General features: G+C 48.6%; 1 protein-coding gene across 1 annotated transcript; it reads right to left on the reverse strand.

The window, feature by feature from the left end:
- Window positions 1-347: 347 nt before the first annotated feature.
- LOC121838699 (palmitoyltransferase ZDHHC1-like) lies at window positions 348-12,389 on the reverse strand. The gene is made up of 4 exons (XM_042314614.1): window positions 12,312-12,389; window positions 9,027-9,135; window positions 6,483-6,582; window positions 348-1,114 (listed from the first exon to the last, which is right to left on the reverse strand). The coding sequence occupies exons 1-4, from the start codon at window positions 12,359-12,361 to the stop codon at window positions 348-350; spliced, it is 1,026 nt and encodes a 341-aa protein (XP_042170548.1). The 5' UTR covers window positions 12,362-12,389.
- Between the last annotated feature and the right edge of the window lie 830 nt (window positions 12,390-13,219).

The following is a 13,219-nucleotide window of genomic DNA, read 5'->3' on the forward strand; positions in this document are numbered from 1 at the left end:
GACAGACAGTCAGTCATTCAGTCAGTCTCAGACAGACAGACAGTCCATTCTGTTCTGCTGAGTTATTTAGTTTCATAGGTTGTATCGACACAACGCTGCATCAGGGATTGTCTCTCTCTATCAAAAGCAGTGTATCCTAGTCATCAAGGTAACAATGTGACAGTCAGACAGACAGCTAGTCAGCCAGCCAGCCAGCCAGCCAGCCAGCCAGCTAGTCAGCCAGCCAGTTACACAGCCAGCTAGTCAGCCAGCCAGTAAATCAGACAGTCAGCCAGCCAGTTACACAGCCAGCTAGTCAGCCAGCCAGTCAGCCAGCCAGCCAGCCAACCAGTCAGACAGCCAGTCAGTTACACAGCCAGCCCTCCAGCCAGGACCCAGTGGTGGGTCCAGCCCAGGGTGCAGTGGTCCATCCTGGGGCCCAGGGTCCAGTGGTCCATCCTGGGGCCCAGTGTGCAGTGGTCCATCCTGGGACCCAGGGTCCAGTGGCCCAGTGTGCAGTGGTCCATCCTGGGGAGCTGGTCTGGGGCCCAGGGTCCAGTGGCCATCCTGGGGGTGCCTGCCCTGGAGCTATGGTTGGAGCTGGACCCAGGACCAGGCTGCTCCAGGCCTCTCCTACTGGCCTGTCTGCTGCTGTGTTTGTTGTCCCGGTGCTGGGCTCCTCCCCCCGGCTGTCCACTACTCCTACTTACGTAGACCGTAGGAGGCTGGGCGGCCATCTCAAACCTCTGCTCCCCCCCTCCCCCTGTCCTGCTGCTGTGTGCGGAGGACTTCCTCTTGGTCCGGGGCTGGGGCGAGGGATGGGGTCGGGCTGCAGGCAGCAGTAGAGAGCGTTGAGATGACGACCCAGACGCTGCAGTCCTACCCGTAGACGTTCCTGCCGCGGCGGAGGTGCCCAGTCGTGCCAACGCCACGGGGATCTCCTCCAGGGACTCTGCAGAGTCAGAGTGATACTCAGCAGGGGGCCCGGCGGGCAGCACGGGGTCAGGTTGGAGACCAGGATGTAGGGAGCTAGTGGGGGGCTGGGAGGCCCGCAGGGGGAAGGAGAGGTGCTGGCTCAGGGAGCTGGACAGGTGGGACACGGACGTGGGGACTGGAGTTACACTGCAGGAGTCTACTGGAGAACAGGACAGGAGGATGACAGAGAGGAGAGGAGGAAGACAGAGGAGAGGAGGAGGACAGAGAGGAGAGGAGGAGGACAGAGAGGAGGAGGTGGACAGAAGAGAGGAGGAGGACAGAGGAGAGGAGGACAGAGAGGAGAGGAGGAGGACAGAGGAGAGGATGAGGACAGAGAGGAGAAGACGAGGACAGCAGAGGAGAAGAGAGGAGGAGGACAGAGAGGTAGGAGGACAGAGAGGAGGACAGAGAGGAGGAGGACAGAGAGGAGAGGAGGAGGACAGCAGAGGAGAAGAGAGAAGAGGACAGAGAGGAGAAGAGAGGACAGCAGAGGACAGGAAAGGGACAGACATTCACATCACAGAGCTGCTACTCAATATACATGAGCATAGAAATAGAATCAATAGAACAGGTCTCCATCCTCTCCCCATGGCGATTTGTGGGTACACTAAAAATGGCTGTCCATTATGACATCATTGACTTGAAAGAGGAAGCCTGTTCTATTCCTTCTAGTTCTGCAGTATGACCTCGTTATAATGTCTTAGAATGACTAAATAACAGACCATACCAGACATGTCTGACTAATGCTATATCATTGAGCAGAGGACTAATGCTATATCAGCATGTTAGCAGAGGACTAATGTTATATCAGCATGTCAAGTAGCAGAGACTAATGCTTATATCAGCATGTCAAAGCATTCTTTTATCAGCAGTCAAGTGACTAATGCTATATCAGCATGTCAAGTAGCAGAGGACTAATGCTATATCAGCATGTCAAGTAGCAGAGGACTAATGCTATATCAGCATGTCAAGTAGCAGAGGACTAATGCTATATCAGCATGTCAAGTAGCAGAGGACTAATGCTATATCAGCATGTCAAGTAGCAGAGGACTGACTAATGCTATATCAGCATGTCAAGTAGCAGAGGACTGACTAATGCTATATCAGCATGTCAAGTAGCAGAGGACTAATGCTATATCAGCATGTCAAGTAGCAGAGGACTAATGCTATACCAGCATGTCAAGTAGCAGAGGACTAATGCTATATCAGCATGTCAAGTAGCAGAGGACTAATGCTATATCAGCATGTCAAGTAGCAGAGGACTAATGCTATATCAGCATGTCAAGTAGCAGAGGACTAATGCTATATCAGCATGTCAAGTAGCAGAGGACTGACTAATGCTATATCAGCATGTCACGTAGCAGAGGACTAATGCTATATCAGCATGTCAAGTAGCAGAGGACTGACTAATGCTATATCAGCATGTCAAGTAGCAGAGACTAAGCTATATCAGATGTCAAGTAGCAGAGGACTAATGCTATATCAGCATGTCAAGTAGCAGAGGACTGACTAATGCTATATCAGCATGTCAAGTAGCAGAGGACTAATGCTATATCAGCATGTCAAGTAGCAGAGGACTAATGCTATGTCAGCATGTCAAGTAGCAGAGGACTCAGCAATAGCAGAGGACTAATATCAGCATGTCAAGTAGCAGAGACTAATGCTATATCAGCATGTCAAGTAGCAGAGGACTAATGCTATATCAGCATGTCAAGTAGCAGAGGACTGACTAATGCTATATCAGCATGTCAAGTAGCAGAGGACTAATGGCATGTCAAGCTATATCAGCATGTCAAGTAGCAGAGGACTAATGCTATATCAGCATGTCAAGTAGCAGAGGACTGACTAATGCTATATCAGCATGTCAAGTAGCAGAGGACTAAATGCTATATCAGCATGTCAAGTAGCAGAGGACTAATGCTATATCAGCATGTCAAGTAGCAGAGGACTAATGCTATATCAGCATGTCAAGTAGCAGAGGACTAATGCTATCAGCATGTCAAGTAGCAGAGGACTAATGCTATATCAGCATGTCAAGTAGCAGAGGACTAATGCTATATCAGCATGTCAAGTAGCAGAGGACTAATGCTATATCAGCATGTCAAGTAGCAGAGGACTGACTAATGCTATATCAGCATGTCAAGTAGCAGAGGACTGACTAATGCTATATCAGCATGTCAAGTAGCAGAGGACTGACTAATGCTATATCAGCATGTCAAGTAGCAGAGGACTGACTAATGCTATATCAGCATGTCAAGTAGCAGAGGACTGACTAATGCTATATCAGCATGTCAAGTAGAGAGGACTGACTAATGCTATATCAGCATGTCAAGTAGCAGAGGACTAATGCTAGATCAGCATGTCAAGTAGAGAGGACTAATGCTATATCAGCATGTCAAGTTGCAGAAGACTGACTAATGTTATATCAGCATGTCAAGTAGCAGAGGACTGACTAATGCTATATCAGCATGTCAAGTAGCAGAGGACTAATGCTATATCAGCATGTCAAGTAGCAGAGGACTGACTAATGTTATATCAGCATGTCAAGTAGCAGAGGACTGACTAATGTTTGATTATTTTTTATTATGCTAACTAGATTTCTGCGGGGGCACTGACATCGACCTTAGGGGTTAATGTTAGGGGGTAAGGTTACAATTAGAGTTAGGGTTAGGGTTAGAGGTTAGGGTTATGGGTTATTGTTAGGTTTAGGTTTACGGTTAGAGGTTAGGGTTATGGGTTAGGTTTACGGTTAGAGGTTAGGCTTATTGGAAATCTATTTTAGGTCCCCACAAGGAAAGTAAAACCGAAAGAGTGTGTGGTTCTGTAGTGTTGAAGGCCGGGCTTTGTGTGTGTGGTTCTGTAGTGTTGAAGCCCGGGCTTTGTGTGTGTGGTCTCACCAGGTCCTGTAGTGTTGAAGGCCAGGGCTTTGTGTGTGTGGTCTCACCAGGTTCTGTAGTGTTGAAGGCCAGGGCTTTGTGTGTGTGGTCTCACCAGGTTCTGTAGTGTTGGAGGCCGGGGCTTTGTGTGTGTATGGTTCTGTAGTGTTGAAGGCCAGGGCTTTGTGTGTGTGGTCTCACCAGGTTCTGTAGTGATGAAGGCCGGGGCTTTGTGTGTGTGTGGTTCTGTAGTGTTGAAGACCAGGGCTTTGTGTGTGTGGTCTCACCAGGTTCTGTAGTGTTGAAGGCCGGGGCTTTGTGTGTGTATTCAGCTTTGTGTGTGTGGTCTCACCAGGTTCTGTAGTGATGAAGGCCAGGGCTTTGTGTGTGTGGTCTCACCAGGTTCTGTAGTGTTGAAGGCTGGGGCTTTGTGTGTGTGGTCTCACCAGGTTCTGTAGTGTTGAAGGCTGGGGCTTTGTGTGTGTGGTCTCACCAGGTTCTGTAGTGTTGAAGGCTGGGGCTTTGTGTGTGTGGTCTCACCAGGTTCTGTAGTGTTGAAGGCCAGGGCTTTGTGTGTGGTCTCACCAGGTTCTGTAGTGTTGAAGGCCAGGGCTTTGTGTGTGTGGTCTCACCAGGTTCTGTAGTGTTGAAGGCTGGGGCTTTGTGTGTGTGGTCTCACCAGGTTCTGTAGTGTTGAAGGCCAGGGCTTTGTGTGTGTGGTCTCACCAGGTTCTGTAGTGATGAGGCTGGGGCTTTGTGTGTGTGTCACCAGGTTCTGTAGTGTTGAAGACCAGGGCTTTGTGTGTGTGGTCTCACCAGGTTCTGTAGTGTTGTTGAAGGCCGGGGCTTTGTGTGTGTGGTCTCACCAGGTTCTGTAGTGTTGAAGGCTGGGGCTTTGTGTGTGGTCTCACCAGGTTCTGTAGTGTTGAAGGTCTCACCAGGTTCTGTAGTGTTGAAGGCTGGGGCTTTGTGTGTGTGGTCTCACCAGGTTCTGTAGTGTTGAAGGCTGGGGCTTTTGTGTGTGGTCTCACCAGGTTCTGTAGTGTTGAAGGCCGGGGCTTTGTGTGTGTGGTCTCACCAGGTTCTGTAGTGTTGAAGGCCAGGGCTTTTGTGTGTGGTCTCACCAGGTTCTGTAGTGTTGAAGGCCAGGGCTTTTGTGTGTGGTCTCACCAGGTTCTGTAGTGTTGAAGGCCAGGGCTGTAGTGTTGAAGGCAGGGGCTTTGTGTGTGTGGTCTCACCAGGTTCTGTAGTGTTGAAGGCTGGGGCTTTGTGTGTGTGGTCTCACCAGGTTCTGTAGTGTTGAAGGCCGGGGCTTTGTGTGTGTGGTCTCACCAGGTTCTGTAGTGTTGAAGGCCGGGGCTTTGTGTGTGTGGTCTCACCAGGTTCTGTAGTGTTGAAGGCCAGGGCTTTGTGTGTGTGGTCTCACCAGGTTCTGTAGTGTTGAAGGCCGGGGCTTTGTGTGTGTGGTGCTGTAGTGTTTAAGGCCGGGGCTTTGTGTGTGTGGTCTCACCAGGTTCTGTAGTGTTGAAGGCTGGGGCTGTAGTGTTTAAGGCCGGGGCTTTTGTGTGTGGTCTCACCAGGTTCTGTAGTGTTGAAGGCTGGGCTTTGTGTGTGTGGTTCTGTAGTGTTGAAGGCAGGGGCTTTGTGTGTGTGGTCTCACCAGGTTCTGTAGTGTTGAAGGCTGGGGCTTTTGTGTGTGGTCTCACCAGGTTCTGTAGTGTTGAAGGCTGGGGCTTTGTGTGTGTGGTCTCACCAGGTTCTGTAGTGTTGAAGGCCTGGGGCTTTGTGTGTGGTCTCACCAGGTTCTGTAGGTGAAGGCCGGGGCTCACCAGGTTCTGTAGTGTTGAAGGCCGGGGCTTTGTGTGTGTTCTCACCAGGTTCTGTAGTGTTGAAGGCTGGGCTTTGTGTGTGTGGTCTCACCAGGTTCTGTAGTGTTGAAGGCCGGGGCTTTGTGTGTGTGGTCTCACCAGGTTCTGTAGTGTTGAAGGCTGGGCTTTGTGTGTGTGGTTCTGTAGTGTTGAAGGCAGGGGCTTTGTGTGTGTGGTCTCACCAGGTTCTGTAGTGTTGAAGGCTGGGGCTTTGTGTGTGTGGTCTCACCAGGTTCTGTAGTGTTGAAGGCCAGGGCTTTGTGTGTGTGGTCTCACCAGGTTCTGTAGTGTTGAAGGCCAGGGCTTTTGTGTGTGGTCTCACCAGGTTCTGTAGTGTTGAAGGCAGGGGCTTGTGTGTGTGTGGTCTCACCAGGTTCTGTAGTGTTGAAGGCTGGGGCTTTGTGTGTGTGGTCTCACCAGGTTCTGTAGTGTTGAAGGCTGGGGCTTTGTGTGTGTGGTCTCACCAGGTTCTGTAGTGTTGAAGGCAGGGCTTTGTGTGTGTGGTCTCACCAGGTTCTGTAGTGTTGAAGGCTGGGGCTTTGTGTGTGTGGTCTCACCAGGTTCTGTAGTGTTGAAGGCAGGGGCTTTGTGTGTGTGGTCTCACCAGGTTCTGTAGTGTTGAAGGCCAGGGCTTTGTGTGTGTGGTCTCACCAGGTTCTGTAGTGTTGAAGGCTGGGGCTTTGTGTGTGTGGTCTCACCAGGTTCTGTAGTGTTGAAGGCCGGGGCTTTGTGTGTGTGGTGCTGTAGTGTTGAAGGCAGGGGCTTTGTGTGTGTGTGGTCTCACCAGGTTCTGTAGTGTTGAAGGCTGGGTCTCTGTTGCTGCTGGTCTCAGTGGAACGGTCGTTGATCACCTCCGCTGGCACTTTGTGGACTTTCTTCTTTTTCTTCAGGAAACACACGAGACCAGGAAGCATCATTCAACACACACATGAAGGTCAGAGACCAGGAAGCATCATTCAACACACACATGAAGGTCAGAGACCAGGAAGCATCATTCAACACACACATGAAGGTCAGAGACCAGGAAGCATCATTCAACACACACATGAAGGTCAGAGACCAGGAAGCATCATTCAACACACACATGAAGGTCAGAGACCAGGAAGCATCATTCAACACACACATGAAGGTCAGAGACCAGGAAGCATCATTCAACACACACATGAAGGTCAGAGACCAGGAAGCATCATTCAACACACACATGAAGGTCAGAGACCAGGAAGCATCATTCAACACACACATGAAGGTCAGAGACCAGGAAGCATCATTCAACACACACATGAAGGTCAGAGACCAGGAAGCATCATTCAACACACACATGAAGGTCAGAGACCAGGAAGCATCATTCAACACACACATGAAGGTCAGAGACCAGGAAGCATCATTCAACACACACATGAAGGTCAGAGAAGGAAGCATCATTCAACACACACATGGTCAGAGACCAGGAAGCATCATTCAACACACACATGAAGGTCAGAGACCAGGAAGCATCATTCAACACACACATGAAGGTCAGAGACCAGGAAGCATCATTCAACACACACATGAAGGTCAGAGACCAGGAAGCATCATTCAACACACACATGAAGGTCAGAGACCAGGAAGCATCATTCAACACACACAGGTGAAGGTCAGAGACCAGGAAGCATCATTCAACACACACATGAAGGTCAGAGACCAGGAAGCATCATTCAACACACACATGAAGGTCAGAGACCAGGAAGCATCATTCAACACACACATGAAGGTCAGAGACCAGGAAGCATCATTCATTCAACACACACATGAAGGTCAGAGACCAGGAAGCATCATTCAACACACACATGATGGTCAGAGACCAGGAAGCATCATTCAACACACACATGAAGGTCAGAGACCAGGAAGCATCATTCAACACACACATGAAGGTCAGAGACCAGGAAGCATCATTCAACACACACATGAAGGTCAGAGACCAGGAAGCATCATTCAACACACACATGAAGGTCAGAGACCAGGAAGCATCATTCAACACACACATGAAGGTCAGAGACCAGGAAGCATCATTCAACACACACATGAAGGTCAGAGACCAGGAAGCATCATTCAACACACACATGAAGGTCAGAGACCAGGAAGCATCATTCAACACACACATGAAGGTCAGAGACCAGGAAGCATCATTCAACACACACATGAAGGTCAGAGACCAGGAAGCATCATTCAACACACACATGAAGGTCAGAGACCAGGAAGCATCATTCAACACAGACATGGTTCACATGAAGGTCAGAGACCAGGAAGCATCATTCAACACACACATGAAGGTCAGAGACCAGGAAGCATCATTCAACACACACATGAAGGCCAGAGACCAGGAAGCATCATTCAACACACACATGAAGGTCAGAGACCAGGAAGCATCATTCAACACACACATGAAGGTCAGAGACCAGGAAGCATCATTCAACACACACATGAAGGTCAGAGACCAGGAAGCATCATTCAACACACACATGAAGGTCAGAGACCAAGCATCATTCAACACACACATGAAGGTCAGAGACCAGGAAGCATCATTCAACACACACATGAAGGTCAGGAAGGAAGCATCATTCAACACACACATGAAGGTCAGAGACCAGGAAGCATCATTCAACACACACATGAAGGTCAGAGACCAGGAAGCATCATTCAACACACACATGAAGGTCAGAGACCAGGAAGCATCATTCAACACACACATGAAGGTCAGAGACCAGGAAGCATCATTCAACACACACATCATTCAGAGACCAGGAAGCATCATTCAACACACACATGAAGGTCAGAGACCAGGAAGCATCATTCACATGAAGTCAGAGACCAGGAAGCATCAGGTGAAGGTCAGAGACCAGGAAGCATCATTCAACACACACATGAAGGTCAGAGACCAGGAAGCATCATTCAACACACAGGAAGGTCAGAGACCAGGAAGCATCATTCAACACACACATGAAGGTCAGAGACCAGGAAGCATCATTCAACACACACATGAAGGTCAGAGACCAGGAAGCATCATTCAACACACACATGAAGGTCAGAGACCAGGAAGCATCATTCAACACACACATGAAGGTCAGAGACCAGGAAGCATCATTCATGAAGGTCAGAGACCAGGAAGCATCATTCACACACATGAAGGTCAGAGACCAGGAAGCATCATTCAACACACACATGAAGGTCAGAGACCAGGAAGCATTCATTCATCATTCACACACAGGTCAGAGACCAGGAAGCATCATTCAATGTCAGAGACCAGGAAGCATCATTCAATGTGTGTGTGTGTGTGTGTGTGTGTGTGTACCTGGATGTGTCTCCGTGGTGCAGCTCTGTGCTCAGTAGAGACGGTGGGTAACTGCTCCTCTTCAACCATCCTGCTGGATGAACTATGAACTCTGCCGTTGCCATAGTACCTGACCCGCAACACACAACACAGACAGGAAGTTACAACACCCACTACAACAGTCCCATGTCGCAAAACGTTTTCCCTCCAGCCAGGTTTGGCCAGTAGTAACTCTGTCAGGGACCCCTCGGAGTCTGTTGTCCTCTTAGTTGTGTCTGGCTGGTCTTTGTTTAGTCTATTTTTGAAGACTGTGTTAGCTGCACCTTCCCAGCTTATTGAGCTTTTAATGTAGCTAGCTAAGTGACTGGAGCATGGCTCCAACCATGCAAATCAGGAATGTTGTGGTTAAAGCACTCAGGTTCCCATTCTGTTAGCGTAGCAGCGGTAGGAACACATTCTGTTAGCATAGCAGCGGTAGGAACACATTCTGTTAGCATAGCAGCGGTAGGAACACATTCTGTTAGCATAGCAGCGGTAGGTTCCCATTCTGTTAGCATAGCAGCGGTAGGAACACAACACATTCTGTTAGCATAGCAGCGGTAGGAACACATTCTGTTAGCGTAGCAGCGGTAGGTTCCCATTCTGTTAGCATAGCAGCGGTAGGAACACAACACCTTCTGTTAGCGTAGCAGCGGTAGGAACACATTCTGTTAGCGTAGCAGCGGTAGGAACACATTCTGTTAGCGTAGCAGCGGTAGGAACACATTCTGTTAGCGTAGCAGCGGTAGGAACACATTCTGTTAGCATAGCAGCGGTAGGAACACATTCTGTTAGCATAGCAGCGGTAGGTTCCCATTCTGTTAGCATAGCAGCGGTAGGAACACAACACATTCTGTTAGCATAGCAGCGGTAGGAACACAACACATTCTGTTAGCATAGCAGCGGTAGGAACACAACACATTCTGTTAGCATAGCAGCGGTAGGAACACATTCTGTTAGCCTAGCAGCGGTAGGTTCCCATTCTGTTAGCATAGCAGCGGTAGGAACACAACACATTCTGTTAGCATAGCAGCGGTAGGAACACATTCTGTTAGCGTAGCAGCGGTAGGAACACATTCTGTTAGCATAGCAGCGGTAGGAACAACATTCTGTTAGCATAGCAGCGGTAGGAACACAACACATTCTGTTAGCATAGCAGCGGTAGGAACACACATTCTGTTAGCATAGCAGCGGTAGGAACACAACACATTCTGTTAGCGTAGCAGCGGTAGGAACACAACACATTCTGTTAGCATAGCAGCGGTAGGAACACAACACATTCTGTTAGCGTAGCAGCGGTAGGAACACATTCTGTTAGCATAGCAGCGGTAGGAACACAACACATTCTGTTAGCATAGCAGCGGTAGGAACACATTCTGTTAGCATAGAAGCTGTAGGAACACAACACATTCTGTTAGCATAGCAGCGGTAGGAACACATTCTGTTAGCGTAGCAGCGGTAGGAACACATTCTGTTAGCATAGCAGCGGTAGGAACACAACACATTCTGTTAGCATAGCAGCGGTAGGAACACATTCTGTTAGCATAGCAGCGGTAGGAACACAACACATTCTGTTAGCATAGCAGCGGTAGGAACACAACACATTCTGTTAGCATAGCAGCGGTAGGAACACAACACATTCTGTTAGCATAGCAGCGGTAGGAACACAACACATTCTGTTAGCATAGCAGCGGTAGGAACACATTCTGTTAGCATAGCAGCGGTAGGAACACAACACATTCTGTTAGCATAGCAGCGGTAGGAATGGAACACAACACATTCTGTTAGCATAACAGCGGTAGGAACACAACACATTCTGTTAGCATAGCAGCGGTAGGAACACATTCTGTTAGCATAGCAGCGGTAGGAACACAACACATTCTGTTAGCATAGCAGCGGTAGGAACACAACATTCTGTTAGCATAGCAGCGGTAGGAACACATTCTGTTAGCATAGCAGCGGTAGGAACACATTCTGTTAGCATAGCAGCGGTAGGAAACAACACATTCTGTTAGCATAGCAGCGGTAGGAACACAACACATTCTGTTAGCATAGCAGCGGTAGGAACACATTCTGTTAGCATAGCAGCGGTAGGAACACATTCTGTTAGCATAGCAGCGGTAGGAACACATTCTGAAACAGAGAGAGATATTATGGAACTGTCAAACAACACTAATTGTATTCGTCACCATAACACATCACCCAAACCTCATTTAACCAGTTCAGTCCAAACCTCATAAAACCAGTTCTGTTGTCTGTCTCACTAGTGTCGGTCCAAACCTCATAAAACCAGTTCTGTTGTCTCTCTCACTAGTGCCGGTCCAAACCTCATAAAACCAGTTCTGTTGTCTCTCTCACCAGTGCCGGTCCAAACCTCATAAAACCAGTTCTGTTGTCTCTCACTAGTGCCGGTCCAAACCTCATAAAACCAGTTCTGTTGTCTCTCTCACTAGTTCGGTCCAAACCTCATAAAACCAGTTCTGTTGTCTCTCTCACTAGTGCCGGTCCAAACCTCATTTAACCAGTCCAAACCTCATAAAACCAGTTCTGTTGTCTCTCTCACTAGTGCCGGTCCAAACCTCATGAAACCAGTCCCACAGTCGGTCCAAACCTCATAAAACCAGTTCTGTTGTCTCTCCCACTAGTGCCGGTCCAAACCTCATAAAACCAGTTCTGTTGTCTGTCTCACTAGTGTCGGTCCAAACCTCATTTAACCAGTTCAGTCCAAACCTCATAAAACCAGTTCTGTTGTCTCTCTCACTAGTGTCGGTCCAAACCTCATGAAACCAGTTCTGTTGTCTCTTTCACTAGTGTCGGTCCAAACCTCATAAAACCAGTTCAGTACAACTGTCATCATCCCCGTGGGTTTGGACTAAAAACACATATCAACAGTTTTTACAAGCCAGTTAAAGGGGAACATCCCACTAAATAGTCATTAAAGTGTTTATTCTTTAACGAGGTTAACGGGCAGATTTACAGATACTACTAAACAAACTAAAGGCTGTCCAAGGCACCAGAGGGACTGAGGCGTGTGGATGACACTCCCAGCAGCCAGTTAAAGGAGGACATTACCATTCAGCACCGCCACGAGGGTTGCCACATTCTGGTAACTTTCCCCAAATTCTCAGGTTTTCTAGAAAATCTCTGTCAGGAGGGAATACGCAGGAAATTCAGGAGTCCTCCATGCAGGAAAACCAGCAGGGAAATTATGGGAAAGTTAGTGGAACTTTGCAACTTTAACCACAAGAGAACAGAATAACAACTCACTCTAGCCCCCCCCGCGCTGCAGCCATGGTGGTAGGATCCTCCACCTCCATCTCAGGGTTGGTATAGCCCAGAGTCCCCGAGAGAGAGAGTAGCTTACATCCTGAGAGAGAGAAAGAGAGTTAAAGAGAGGTAGGGAGAGTTAAAGAGGAGAGAGAGAGAGAGAGAGAGAGAGAGAGAGAGAGAGAGAGGTAGAGAGAGTTAAAGAGAGAGAGAGAGAGAGAGAAGGAGAGAGAGAGATTGAAAGAGAGAGAGAGAGAGGTAGGGAGAGTTAAAGAGAAGGAGAGAGAGGTAGTGAGAAGGAGAGAGAGAGAGAGAGAGGTAGAGAGAAGGAGAGAGAGAGAGGAGAGGAGAGTTAAAGAGTTAAAAGGAGAGAGAGAGATTGAGAGAGAGGTAGGGAGAGTTAAAGAGAAGGAGAGAGAGAGAGAGAGAAATAGAGAGAGGTAGGGAGAAGGAGAGAGAGAAAGAGGTAGGGAGAAGGAGAGAGAGAAAGAGGTAGAGAGAGAAAGAGGTAGGGAGAAGAAGAGAGAAAGAGAGGTAGGGAGAAGGAGGGAGAGAGAGGTAGGGAGAAGGAGGGAGAGAGAGAGAGAGAGAAGGAGAGAGAGAGAGAGAGAGAGAGAGAGAGAGAGAGAGAAAGTGAGAGAGGGATTATGGAGTGAAATGGCTAAATGAGGGCATCACTGACTGGACAGAGTACAGGAGGAACTGAAGAGACCTGAGCCAGTCCAGATGGAACAGACAGACAGACAGCACCCTGTAGTGATGGAACAGACAGACAGACAGACAGACAGACAGACAGACAGACAGACAGACAGACAGACAGACAGACAGACAGACAGACAGACAGACAGACAGAGACAGACTTGTTCTGGTAACTACCAGGGTAGAACCAGAGTCTGGTCAGGGTACTA

This window comes from Oncorhynchus tshawytscha, unplaced genomic scaffold (genome assembly GCF_018296145.1).
Source record: "Oncorhynchus tshawytscha isolate Ot180627B unplaced genomic scaffold, Otsh_v2.0 Un_contig_5906_pilon_pilon, whole genome shotgun sequence".
NCBI classification, from domain to species: Eukaryota; Metazoa; Chordata; class Actinopteri; order Salmoniformes; family Salmonidae; genus Oncorhynchus; species Oncorhynchus tshawytscha.